The 13,708-nt window shown below is 44.3% G+C and overlaps 1 protein-coding gene across 5 annotated transcripts in view; it reads left to right on the top strand.

Moving 5' to 3' along the window:
• The window catches only part of LOC144833854 (intercellular adhesion molecule 1-like), a 499,750-nt gene that overhangs the window by 330,912 nt on the left and 155,130 nt on the right, over nt 1-13,708 (top strand). For all 5 annotated transcript variants that reach the window (XM_078689198.1, XM_078689194.1, XM_078689195.1 and 2 more), the window contains one exon: nt 7,232-7,513. In XM_078689198.1, coding sequence (XP_078545324.1) covers nt 7,232-7,513 — 282 coding nt within the window. The remainder of the gene's footprint in view (nt 1-7,231; nt 7,514-13,708) is intronic.

Genomic DNA, 13,708 nt, shown 5'->3' with positions numbered 1-13,708 from the left:
ATGGACAACTTAACGGCCCTACAAGTAATATCTGATAAATACATCAAGGTCCGAGGTGGGAGAGTTTATGCAGCCTTTGTAGATTTCTCCACAGCTTTTGACAAAGTTGATCGTCCTTTGATGTGGAGGAAACTATCGGACCTTGGCATGCCATCACTGCTATTGGATTTAGTCCAGGATCTTCTGATACCTGGTGAAGAGTTCTGCAGGGAGGGGAAAGAGGCCTATCTCAAGTAATTTTTTCTGCCAATGGACTAAAGCAAGGTTGTTTATTGGCCCCTTTACTATTTTCCCTATATATATCTGATCTTCCCCAGTCCTTATCTTTAAGTGAAGGTATTGCCCCTGTTTTGGGGGATAAACCAATTATATGTCTGTGGTATGCAGACAACATATTAATATTGGACCTACCTCCAAAAGGATTAAATAAGCGTCTGCAGGCACTACACACATATGCAGAGACTCACCATTTGAAGATAAATATCTCAAAAAGTAAAGTCATGTGTATGACAGGAAAGAAAAAACAGATATATGGGAATTTTATGTGGTCGGTAGGTGGACATAAGTTAAAAGTTGTAAAATCATATGTCTTCCTAGGGAAAATAGTATCTGGTAACTTGAGTGATAAGGCCCATATAGATTATAACATTCGGAAGGCAATGGCACAAGGCAAGGGTTTAAGTGCGCTCTATAAATCCACAGGCAAAAGACATTTCGTTTATTTGTTAGAGGCCTTCCGTGCTAAAATCCCGGCCTCCTTACTTTATGGTATCGAATTACTTGAACTGGGGCAATGGGGTTTTTTACATACTAGTCAGGGCAGACTCTTACGGTATTTAACTACGGTTAACACTGCCTGGACTGTGGCCACCCTTAGGCTAGAATTTGGTATGCGTAGCAGCTGGGTCCAGGGCCTTGCTGGGATAGTACGATGGGTCTTATTTCTGGCAAAGGGAAAACCGGATACTTTAAGATACCTTATACAAAAAGAACTATTGGGATTCCTAAAAGAACATTCTCTAATCGTAAAGAATTTTAGAAGGGCTGTTGCTCTATTGCAATTGGATGAATCAACTCTGTTTATGCTATCTACACACCAGTTGAAGTCCACCCTAAAACTGGCCACATGGAATCTAAGTTTTGGGATGGATAGGGATACCCTTATCCTAAAGAAAGGTGTCTCTCCGGTCATTGAATCCTATCTAATCATAAATATGCACCTGTGTGGTGTCCTTTCATCTGGTATTCGAGGGGTTATATTGTGGTAAAACAGCTGGCTTCACATGACAAAAGAGTTTAGCCTAAGACTGCTCGAATTTGGACTGCAGAAACAAACTGTGGAGAGGAAAGGCCAATATATAAAAAGTTGGCGCAAAATAAAAGACGCTGAGGAAGGTTCGCTAAACGCCAACCTATGGACCGAGCTTAACGCCAAAGAAAACTCACCTGCAAGGGCCTACCTAACAAACTCATTGGAGAGCCTCATTGGAGAGCCTGGGACTAAATACGCTCTGGGAAACAAGAACGGATTTCGGGACCTTTAAAAAAGCAGTGTCGAAAACCACCAAACTGGTCTCTTCACTTGAGGACAGAGCCACCCTAACCAAGAGAGCGCACGGATGGGTTGTACTCGAAGGGTACAGAACCTTAAAGCCACAAGAATATCTATCAACGGGCCTCACACAAAGAACAAAAAACAAGTTTCTAAACATGCGTTTGGGCAGCATACCCATTGCTCGTCATCTGGCACCATGGAAAGGGCCAAATCCATCAAACGCCTGTCGCCTCTGCCAATCCGCGAGGGAGGATCTTATACACATCATTTGTATCTGCAAAGCACTTATGGGTATAAGGCGCTCCATGCTACGGCCTTTATGGAACCAGAAGGGTGTAAAAACCTGCAGGCAAGCAGTGATGCTCTGCTTCAACCCCGAAGAGACTCAGTTGAATTGTAGAACAGTCAAATATTTTGACCTAGTGGCCAAAAAACTAAATGAAATCACACTTGGGCGGGACAACCCTACCACTCTACACGAATAGTAGACCTCCCTAATGGCCTCAAAACAATAAAGACCCATGAGTAATTAAGCTAAAGTAATCAGAACACAATATGAAATTACTTACAAAACAAACAGAAAAGACAGCTGGGTGAAAATACGGCCTTACCACCAAAAGAACAATAAGGATCAAGGCCAAGTCTAACAGGAAAGACTTTTAATTTATTATGGACCTCCTGTGATTTTACCAAAGCGCTATACCTTTTTGTATAACCTTTTTTAATATAGTCAAATGACTTTCTTACCTATTGTCTATTAATTGTGAGTTTTAATTAACTGTACAATAAACAAATTCTAAATTCTAAATTGCTTTGTCCATGCTACCATTAGGATAGCTAGTCTATAAGGTTGACTTACAACCAATCACCATAAGGGTTGTTTGGACTGATATAAGGTGATCACTAGAACTAGTGAGCATCATATATCAGGCCAACTTCTCACAAGCCTGTGCAAGGATTATCTTGGCTGGTATTTCCCTTTCTATCAGACCAACTTGTATAATCTCTCTTTGGAGATGACCTTGATGAATAGATCCATTCCTTCCTGCCAGTTGAAGAAGAATTTCCTTTATACGAAAGAGCATGTTTGCAGTTCTTAAAGGCCTTAGTAATCATGCCGTTTAATTGCTCACCAAATAGCATCTTACCATTGAATGGAATTTCCACCAAAGATTACTTTTCTGCATCATCAGATTCCCAAACAACTCTGCACAGTCAGTACCTTTCTGGACTGCTGTATGTAAATGGTCAAAGTCTCTGATTAACAATTAGGCTACATACAGCGAGTATATACTCATCTTCAAGACTAGATTTTATGCAGAGAATACCTTCTTTAGTACAGAATCCACCCTTTTATCCGTGGACTCAGATTGAGTGCAATCCGATGAATTTTGTTATTCTTCCCTTCCAAAGTTTCAAGGATAGCATCCACTTTGATAAAATGTGGTGACGCATCATCACTCTATTCCATAATATATAATTTTAAAGAAATCTGGGAATCAATGCTTTATCTAATCTAGGTCCTTCCACTCAGACAAGACTCTTTTATCCTGACATGGAGGGGTTTTACCATGGAAGAGGGTTTAACATACTGATGGAACAAACCTTCCTCTTCAGCCTCCCCATGGACAGAAAGAAACAGCAGATTCTGCATTACATGAGACAAAACGCCCATCATCCCATCGCTTCTCTCATATATTCCCGATTTAGTTGAAGAAGTTCCTGCATTAAATTAAGAAGAAAAGTGTGGCGGTGGAGATCCTGGTCTTTTCACTCTCTCCTTTAACTTAGCCTTTAAATCAGCTGTCAATGCCTTTGAGACAGCTTCGTCGATCATTTTCTACACATCCGCAGGAGTCACTAAGGCTGAAACATCATCAGAGGAGATCCCAACTCACTAGACCTGGGTCTCCTTGCTGGAATTGGCCCTTATCGTCTGAAGAGGTAGAAAGAACATGCTTCCTTTTTCAAGGTTGTATCCCCTCCATGGTACAAAAGCAACTGACATCTCAAAGGCAGTTCAGAAGGCTAAAGAGTATACGCTTCAACTAATCAACAATTTAACCTTACAACTCTCTGCTCAATCCAGTTTGAGATAAGACTGACCAAAGATAGCACAAATTCAGTAAACTTAATAAACTTGTGTGAAGTTTCCCTATCAAGACTCTTACCTTTTGGGCACCTCTGCACCCTACCCAGAAAGGTCACCGGCATTGCTATTCGTGGCCTCAATCTGATTGTGGAGCTACACACCACCTTTCACCCGTACACACAGCCTCTGCCATCCATGAGCCAGCCGAACTCCATCTCTGCCGCATAGGAAGGTGCTCTTAGCTGCCACCACCATTCAGCAACAAACTGCATATTCACTGGTGTTCCTTCAACACCACCCGGCCCCACAGAGATGCCCAGTCCGAAAAATATTGCCCAAACCTCTCTGGCAAGACTTCACATAAACTTCCAGTTCTGAGTTATATCAGCAAGGGTCTGCCACCACTGTCAGGTAGGGTGATCAAAAGAGAAAACAAACAGGAGGAGTGGTGGAAGAGAGGAGATTTTATAAGTTTAATTGGAAGGAGTGGGGTTCTGTTAAGGTAGGACTGCCTAATATTGTTATAAATTGAAGAAAGGTAGTGAGAAGGAAGTAAGTGATCCATAACCAGAATTATATTTAATTAATTTGCATATGTTTCAACTTGAGATGTTTTATGCACTTTATTGAACATACAAGTGTTTGTGTTTTTGGTCTAAACTTTAAAAAAAATTGATGCACCTTTTATGTATGGCTCCATTGTTGAAACCACGATTGTATTTCATGATTGAGGCATTACTGAACTGACTAATTCCTCCAGACCATATACTGCAATCAGAGCTATATGGGTGCAAGGCCTATCAAGGGCGGGTTTCTACATGGATTTGAGTTTAGACTAGAACTGCAACCATTAGTATGAGCAGTTTCCTCTCATCTTAGGACAGCCGACCCATGGTTTATTTATTTATTTATTTATTTTAACATATTTATAGAGCGCACAGCTACTCAGATGAGTGTCCCGGCACTGGCGAAGACAGAGCGATAGGAGGGGGCACGAGTACGGAGTGGAGCCCGAACTACTGCTGAAACAACCATGTCTTCAGTAGTTTCCTGAAGTGCAGAATATTAGGCGCTTGTCTGACTGTTATAGGAAGTTCATTCCAGAGGTGGGCGACCTGGACTTGGAAGGAGCGCCCTCCCAAGCGGGCACGGTTGAATTTAGGCGCACTCAACTGATGTTGGTGAGATGATCTGAGGGCTCTACCCGGTATATAGTAGCTCACTCTTTTCCTAATATAGGTGGCCCCAAAAGACCATGTAGGGCCTTAAAGGCGATGGACAAGGCTTTAAACAATGATTCTGTGGCGGATGGGAAGCCAGTGCAGCTTCTTTAGGTGGGGCGAGATATGGACTCTGGGTCCCAGCATGAGGATGGCTCTTGCGGCTGTATTCTGCACCACCTGGAGTTTCCTGAGGAGGCATTCTGGGAGACCCATAATAGAGGGAATTAGCGTAGTCCAGCCTGGAGGTGATAAGGGCCTGGACCACGGTCCTTCTATGGGAGAGGGACAAAAGGGGAAGAAATCTCCGGAGCATTTTCAGGGTTCCGTAACAGGTGCCGACCACAGATCGAACTTGGGTCTTCATGTTCAATGAGTTGTCCAGTTTGACCCCTAAGTTTTTGGCTACTCCCACAGAGGTCTGCGGGGGGACATATCAGGTGGCCACCACTGTCTCCAGATATCCTGGTCCGAAACTCGGAAAATAATTACTTCGGATTTAGCGGAATTGCACTGAAGCTGATTGTGACTAAACCAGGAAAAGACCTGTCTTAAACAGTTCCTTATTGTGTCGCCGTCCAGAGCCTCTCCCTTCTTACAGGTAAACAGAAGTTGGGTGTCACCAGTGTAAGATATAATCATGGCTCCAGCCGCTTCAGCCAACAGGGCGAGAGGAGCCAAGTAAAGATTAAATAATAATGGGCTCAGGATAGAGCCCTGAGGAACACCCACCTCCGTAGGAGGCATGAGGGAGGAGAAAGGTGGGTTCCAGACTTCCTGCCTTCGATCTTCTAAGAACGAAGAGAACCACTTCAACGCCGTGCCCCCCACCCCACAGTCTCTCAGTCTCTGTAGGAGTCTCACATGGGGTTCCTCTTCTATTTTGCTTAGATTCTGCTTTGGGGATAGGTGGCGGGTGGTGATAGGCAGTACCACATTGGGTCTATATCGCCACTATTTTGCACGCATTATATCGCATGACAATAGTTTAGAATCCGCTACATTGACCTAACCACTACATTGCAGGATAAGTATAATCAGTGAACATAACAGTTAATTGGGTTAGGTAAAGGGCATGATGTTAAAAATAGTAATAACATACTCATTATGACAATGTATTTGTAAGCAATGCATTTAATGCAATATTATTGCATATTAATATCCTTCTCCTTGCTATATTATCAAAGAAACAAACATACAACCTGGGTAGGAGATCAGCCCTAGCATCTTGGAACACGTATAGGGGTGGGTGGATCTCGTGGAATTTGACTCCTCAGAATTCTGCAGAGTTACAAAAATCTTCAGGAGATTCCGCAGGGTTCCGCCAATGGGCAGAAATAAGCATGTTGCACTGCTCGTGCTGACATTTAGCGGCTAGAGCACGTTCTGTTGTGAAAAATCAGCTCAAACAGCACCACGTGGTGCACCAGAGAGCACAGCTACTCAAGTTAAATTTGCTGGCACTTGAGTAGATTTTCTACTTGAGCAACAGCCTTCTTACTGCAAACGGTTGTGACCTTCCAGATTGGAAAAATCTCGCGGATGTCCTGCTAGAGACAGAAAATCTTGCTAGGGAATGACAAATCTCGCTCACTCTTACTAACTTACCCTTTTGGTGCATGCAAGAGAAAACATTCTGACACACACCGATTGATGGAATTTAGTTAGAACTCTTCATTACACGAATAACGCGGAGTCTGCAAAATTCTGCCAATTCCACAGCAGAACAGAATATTTCTCCCCCCATTAGACACGGCTCACTCTGCTCCCAGTCATCCCCCTACTATCATGCACTAGGCGCAGGCAGGAGGGAACCCAGTGATGGATGATCGACAGGAGAGAAGATGTAACCTTTTTGATTCAATCTGAGTGTAACATGCTGGTCAGATTTTAATTAGAGGGCTCGACAAGGATTATTATTTGGCTTATTCTATTTAAAGTCATCCCCTGGCTCTGCATATTACATTCAATAAAATGCTTTGCAGAGAAAGAGCAATTTGGAGTGTCATGACAGGAAAATATATACTCTTAATTTGAATAAAATTTAGTGTAAAATATTGGCTTTACTCTACAACAAATGAGTGCCCCATTAAAAATGTGTGTAAACTGCTGGTCAGATATTGTTTTTCATTCCAAAATGAACACTGACAATAGTCATACACTAACTCATAGAGTAGATGATAAATTGTTTTACTGGTTTGATATCATTTAACTAACACTGGTGTACTTTGGAACATGCAGGGAGGGTGAAATTATCACAGCTGCAGAAATCATAATGTGGTATTGATGCCAGTCTTCCATTCTCTCATACTTCTCTGCTTACTCAATTTTATACTGCAATGTGTTTTTCGTTGTCTGCCACAGGTTTACCAGAAGACCCCAAAATTGACGTCCCAGGTGTCATCGAGAGAGGGTCGAATGTCACCATCAAGTGTAAAGTGGCCAATGCTATCCCCATTGAGGAGACACAGATAAGGCTGATACTGAAAGACGAGGTGCTGACGAACACAATGGAACTCAGGAATGGTGATGTTAAAAGTGCAGAAGCAGTGGTGCTGGCTGCTGAACCGGGGAATTATTCACTTGAGTGCCGAGCGAGAGTTGGTGATATGGTCAAAACAGTAAAGAAAGAACTCCTCTTCTTCAGTAAGTACAGCTGGACCACTGTGTTCGAGGGAACTATAAACACTTTACATGGGCACTGGGCTATAATGCCCTAAACCTGAGGCATTGATTTCTCTTTGTAAAACTCTACGCTGACTGAGAGTAGATAATGACAAGAGCTCAAACTTCAGTCCATAAAATAAGAGTAAAGACGACCAGATCGCAAGATGATAGGCGAACAAAGTCCAGCCAGGTCCATGGGTACCAGGAAACCCAAAGGTAGCAGTGTACTTTATAAATAAAGTATAACATAACATCCATGAACCTCCTCACCTTCTCAGCAGTTCTTTGCAATTAACGTTAGAGGTGGATGAGCGATGCAGAGTCTGAAAAAAATCCATTTAGCTAAACAGCAGCCTTATACTTAGTAGATGTATAGCCCGTAAGGAGATGATGAATCCTAATTCACCATGCAAAAGTACAACTGCAGTATCAGAGCTCACACATCATTGTTTCAGTGGAGTAGTGTGGCTCACTGGTTAGAGGCGGCAGGCCTGAGAGCAGAAGTCAGCCCGGGACCAGGGTTCAATTCCCGACGCGGCAGGGTCGTGGACCAGGGTCAGCGGACTCGATAATTCTCGCTTCTGTGCTTACTCTAATCAAGGAGCACACTCGGCAACTCTGGGCATTAGCTTGCCTAATCTCCACAACGGCCCCACCAATTCCGGGGATGCCTGGCTCCACCTTGGGGACTCCCAGCAAGGGACCATCCCACAGGGAAAGCCAGGACGGGTTCCCCAGAGTTATACAGCGCCGGGACGCCCCGTTGCTGGGGCAGCTGTGCGCTTTACAAGTATACTACATTTACATTTACATTCACCCATGCAGACACATCACATACTTCTTTCTTCCTGCAACATAAATAGCACAGCAGCAACATCATACTCAGAGGTACCTTAGCTCCCTTCCTACAGAACCCAGCGAAAGCACAACTGCAGTGTCATTTGTGATAGTAAACCAAAATACCACACACCCTCCTTTTTACACAATACAGCAAAAGCACAATTGCAGTATCATCTCTCACAAAAGACCAAAATACAGCACATTCGCCTTAAACAACACAGTAAACCACACCAGCAGTAGCAAAGCTCACTACATCATCCTTCATCAAGATAGACACACCAAGCTGATTTCTATTTTTAGGTCTCGGTTTTGACAACACAGCTGTCGAGGAGAACTCTTGTTTCTAATGTCCTTTAGCAAAATTTAGGCCCTCCCCATTCAAACTATTGACTTTTTTGAACCAGCCTCTTTGAGCCATTGACTTGAGGATTTGTAAATTTAGTTTTGTCTCAGTCCAGTGTTTCACTCTCTCACCGAATGCGATTGGGTGTTTGGCTATATCCTTCCGCCTCTATTTGATTGTGTTCATTGCAATGCATTAGGGACTGTTTTACAAACCTCCCCCCAGTTGTGCAAGCTGTTCATAGCTAACCCATCAAGTATGGACACCAAGACCTTTTGTGGTGTTAGAATAGCTGCAGTTTATGCTCATCATAAGTTGGCCATGATGGCATTGGTTATTAATATGCTCAGTTTTTGCTTATCTTGCTCTACAGTGTAACACATTGCTACCAAATTTGTGGCCATGCCTGGGCTGCCAAGCGCTGACCATCTCTTACCCCTTTGTCTGCCTGTCATATGGCTTCCCAAGGACCTTGTCTCAGCATTTGTCTCAAGTGTCCCTGTCGTAAGCCATCCCAAGGACCTTGTTCCGGCAACTGCATCTCTTACGTGCTTGTGTGCAGATACTTATTGTTTAACCTTGTGACTCCTGCCCCTTCGTTTCCCTGCCACTACGAGACCCGCATTAACTGGTGTGGGTGAGTGGGATCAATTTATTCCAGCGACAATGTTGGGGACTGCTTGTCCCGTTGCCTTTTGGCTGTGCTCGTAGACATGCCCTTCTCTCCTGACTGGGCCCTGGGCCCTTTGAACCCAAATTTGTATTGGTCACCTGCTGACCCTTTGCCTTGGCACGCTGCCATGCCCTGCTGCTGCCGTGCCCTTTGTTTGCCACTCACGGGGGGGTTTAGCCTCCTTCCCTCTAGGGCCAGCTGCACATCCTGGTCGGTGGTACAACCCCTCCCCCCCCCCCCCCAACCCCCTCAGCTATGCACGCATCTCATGGGCCCTCCTGTTGTGCATTTCTTTCCCGTCAAGTATGGACATCAAGGCCTAGATGTATCAAGCCTTTTGCGAATCGCAAAGGGTCTATTTGCATGTTTTGACATGCATCAAAAATTCGCAAATTAAGGAATAGCAAAAATTTGCGATTCCTTATTTTGCCATAGCATTTAAGGAACGACATTTTTGTGATTCCTTAAATGCTATGTATGTAGCATTTTTGAATTGCGAATTTTGGTTAAGAAATCGCAAATTACCACCAACTTGTAGTTGATGGTAATTTGCGAAATCTTTAACAAATGCACAATTTGGCATTTTTGGAGGTGGCATGTGTGACACACACATGCCCAAAGGGCATGTATGGGTGCCATATGCACACACATGTACATTTCAGGGGTGCAGCAGGGTGTCCTTGAGACACCCCTGCACCCTTGAAATTATTCTCAATTTACGATTAGGAAATTGCGAATCGCAAATTGAGATTAATTTCACAATCATTCCTATGGGCCTCCTGGCCCATAGGAATGAATGGGAAATTATTCCTTATTTGCGAATTCGCAAATTGCGAATTCGCAAATAAGGAAGATTAAGGAATCGCTAAAAAATAGCGAATTTTTACATGCATTCCATTTTGCGATTTCTAAATAGCGATTCCTTAAAAATCCCTATTTAGAAATCGCAAAATGGAATCTTGATACATCTACTCCCGAGGCATTTTGTGGTGTTAGAACGGCTGCAGATTATTCTCATCATAAGTTGGTACATAGTTAATATAATGACATTGGTCGTTAATATGCTCAGTTCTTGCTTATCTTGCACTACAATGTAACACATTATTCATAACAGGTTACACAGTGTACATCTTTTCGTTATTGCATATTAATAACCATAACTTGCCTATTCCTGCAAGGCTTCATCTTTACAGTCGCAAAGTTTCTTCAAGGTTGTCCTAATTCACTTTTAACTGCTGTGACAGCTCTACTTCTGTTGATTACTTGGTACAGCGGGTCCCAGCTTTGAGGCTTCCCTTGCTACCAAATGTAACGGGTTCGTGGCCCCATGGCCATGCCGGGCTGCAAATACTCAGTGCTGACCGACTCTTACCCCTTTGTCTGCCCTCAAGGGTCCCTGCCATGGGACATCCCAAGGACCTTGTTCGGGCAATGGCCCTTTTTACGTGCTTGTGTGCAGATATTTATTGTTAAACCTTGTGAGTCCCCGCCAAACTGGAGTCGGTTTACCGACCTCCAACAGCTCCCCCAGATTAAGAGAAAACCAGCAGCTCTACTGTACCCACAATGTCCAGGAGGAATATGTCGATGTACCCGCTAGAAAAATTAACCTTGTCATCTACGTACTTTCGGGGGAAACAACCGGTGGGAGTTCCATGATTTGGGTGATCTCTAGCGACTCCATTCTCAGTCAAGGATAGTGAGTTTCTCGTCTTTGCCCTCCGTAAAAACCCCTATCAGAAGTCCTGATTTTTCTAAGACTTGGCTTGAGACCAAAGCTAATTCCGGGGTGGCAGGTTGGGGAAGGTGGAGATAAAAAAAAGAATAATAAATAAAATAAACACTTACCTTCTACCTGCTCTGCTCCCGCTGATTCCTGCAGCGTTGTTCCTCTCGGCTGTCGACTGACAGAAGGGAATGGGACCTCAGAGCACAGACTCCGCACCCAATCCAGTCACTGCTCTAACGTGAGAGCAGCCCCAGGATTGGTCTGAGCGGCCTCGTTTGCCGCTCAATTGGTGCATTGGAGTCTGTGCTGTTTCTCCAGCCTGGCTGTGTACCACACCCAGGTTGGAGAAACATAAGTGCACATGTGTGTTTGGTCGGACTTGGACGGACAGGCAAACACACATGCGCACTTATGAGTGCATTTTACTCCTATCTGAATTGCTGGACCCGCCTCACCCTATATTTTTGTATTGGGCTCAGGCAGCATAAATAAAATGATAAATACAGTGCGTTATTATCATCTTATTTATTGTCTGCTGGCACGGGCTGTGGGGCGGTGCTCCTCCGCCATTACGGAGGAGCCATCCCTGTGAAGGTCCCACTTCTGTGAGAGCCTATGCAGCCGCTTCAGTTAAAGATGCAACGGAAGATATTGTGGGAGGATTCCGGGAACTGAAAGGTTAACTTACTGCCCACTGATGTTGATAAATTCTTCCCCCCGCCAGTGCGTAACGGTTTACCTAGGCGAGCGATGGTCGGATGTGGTTCCAAGAGATCCCTTGACCTTCCTTATATGCTATGCCCCTATGCGAAAGCGTATTATGCCTATAGATTCAGCAGCGGATCGGGAATTGCGCCAGTCCTGAAGAGCTGCAGACTGAGCAAGTAACTGCTGCCCCAGGGCACCCTTTGCAAAATATGGGAGACCCTCAGTCCGTATTAAAGCGAAGCTCCAATGACTCCCCCAACACTGGTCCTTGTATTATATGGATTTGAGTAGGAAAGAGCCCATGTAGGAATGCTGAGGGCTGTACTCACTGTACCAGAGGAGTTTCCTGTGTAGAGACTTGTGTGCTTTGTAAGTTTGGGACACAGTTTGACGACGGCCATCTGAACTTTCATATTGTGGGTAAGCCACCGAAGACATTGCTGGGATTGCACTGCCCGATACAACTCTTGGCACAAATCCTCCCCCATTTCTGGGTATTGTTCTGTGCTTATTATATCACCTCCTTCCTATCTACGCAGTCATGACATTGGTGTAGGTATGTCTTGCAGATAACCTAACATTTTGAATGCCCATGCGCCACCTTTGTTCCATGTAATTTAATCTCACGCGCATCACCCGTTGAGTGGACAAGCCCCCAGTGGGCTATTCAGGAGCGCCATGACACATTTTGGGTGCATTTAAAATGAGGGCACCTCATGACCTCCTCGTGCCACTGATGGTACCACCGTGCCCACATCCCTTCATGGCATCACCAGGGTCGACTGGAGACTCTGGACAGTTGCGTGTCGGGTAAGTCTGACTCCACCCCAGCCTACTTGGCATCTCAGAGACTGGCATGCCCAAGAATCTGCTCCGTTGGGTAAGGGGGGAGCTTGTTAGATCCAGTTTGTTTAACACACTGCTACAACCAGAACTAATTATATGAAGACCAACAGCAAACTCCCTCCATGTGGCTAGTGTCTGTCTGTAGATGTAAGATGGTGTTAAATTACTAAGATTGCTTGAGGATGCTCTTGTGGAAAGCTTAAAAGTGTTCAAACGCGGGGTGGCACCTGTGGCCCATTTAAGAGTTCCAGAGTCTCTGATTGCCTAAAATTGTTTTTTTTAAATATTTTCTTTTTATTGATGACAACATTAATGTGTAACAATTGCAGTTGCAAAATACATTCAGATCAATGCATTTACAGTGAAACATGTTTTAACAGTCTTATCTCTAGCAGTCATCATTGAAGCGACTGTACCTAAATACCGAGTTTTATTCTCTCTCTATACTCGTGGCTGGGTGCTGTGTCGCTATTTTCCCCATATTTTTGACCATTTCTCAGGGCAAACTCTTGACTCATATATGGTTCTTTCCATTACTATGCACCAGTCCATGTCTCTCTTCCATGCAGTCAATGTAAGTGCTTCTTGTGCTTTCCACAGTCTGGCAGTGTTACGCCTGGCAACTATCATCCCCAGCGCCACCCAGGTTTTTTCTTTACCATTAAAGTCTGTAGGCTCCTAAATATTCAGAAGAAATTGTTTTATCTTGGGTTCTATCTGCGCCCCCAGCACATCCGCCATACACTGGGTCACCTTGCCCAATAGCGTTTAAAGTGAGCACACTCCCAGATGATGTGAATGAAGTTCCCTCCTGCTCGCTCCTCCTCTCACACTTGGAGATGTCTCTGTAACCTATCTTTACCAGAGCGGTATATGATAGATATGTTCTATGCAGCACCTTGAGCAGTACCAACCTTAATCTCGAGGAGATCGCAATCTCCCTAGGGGATGCCAAAGCCTCTTGCCAGTCATCATCCTCCAAGCCCACAACGTCTTCCTCCCAATGTTTGCGGAGTTGCAGGAGAGGGTCAGGCA

Source organism: Lissotriton helveticus, chromosome 1_1 (assembly GCF_964261635.1).
Source record: "Lissotriton helveticus chromosome 1_1, aLisHel1.1, whole genome shotgun sequence".
Classification (NCBI taxonomy): domain Eukaryota; kingdom Metazoa; phylum Chordata; class Amphibia; order Caudata; family Salamandridae; genus Lissotriton; species Lissotriton helveticus.
This window is presented reverse-complemented; position numbering and strand designations above follow the sequence as displayed.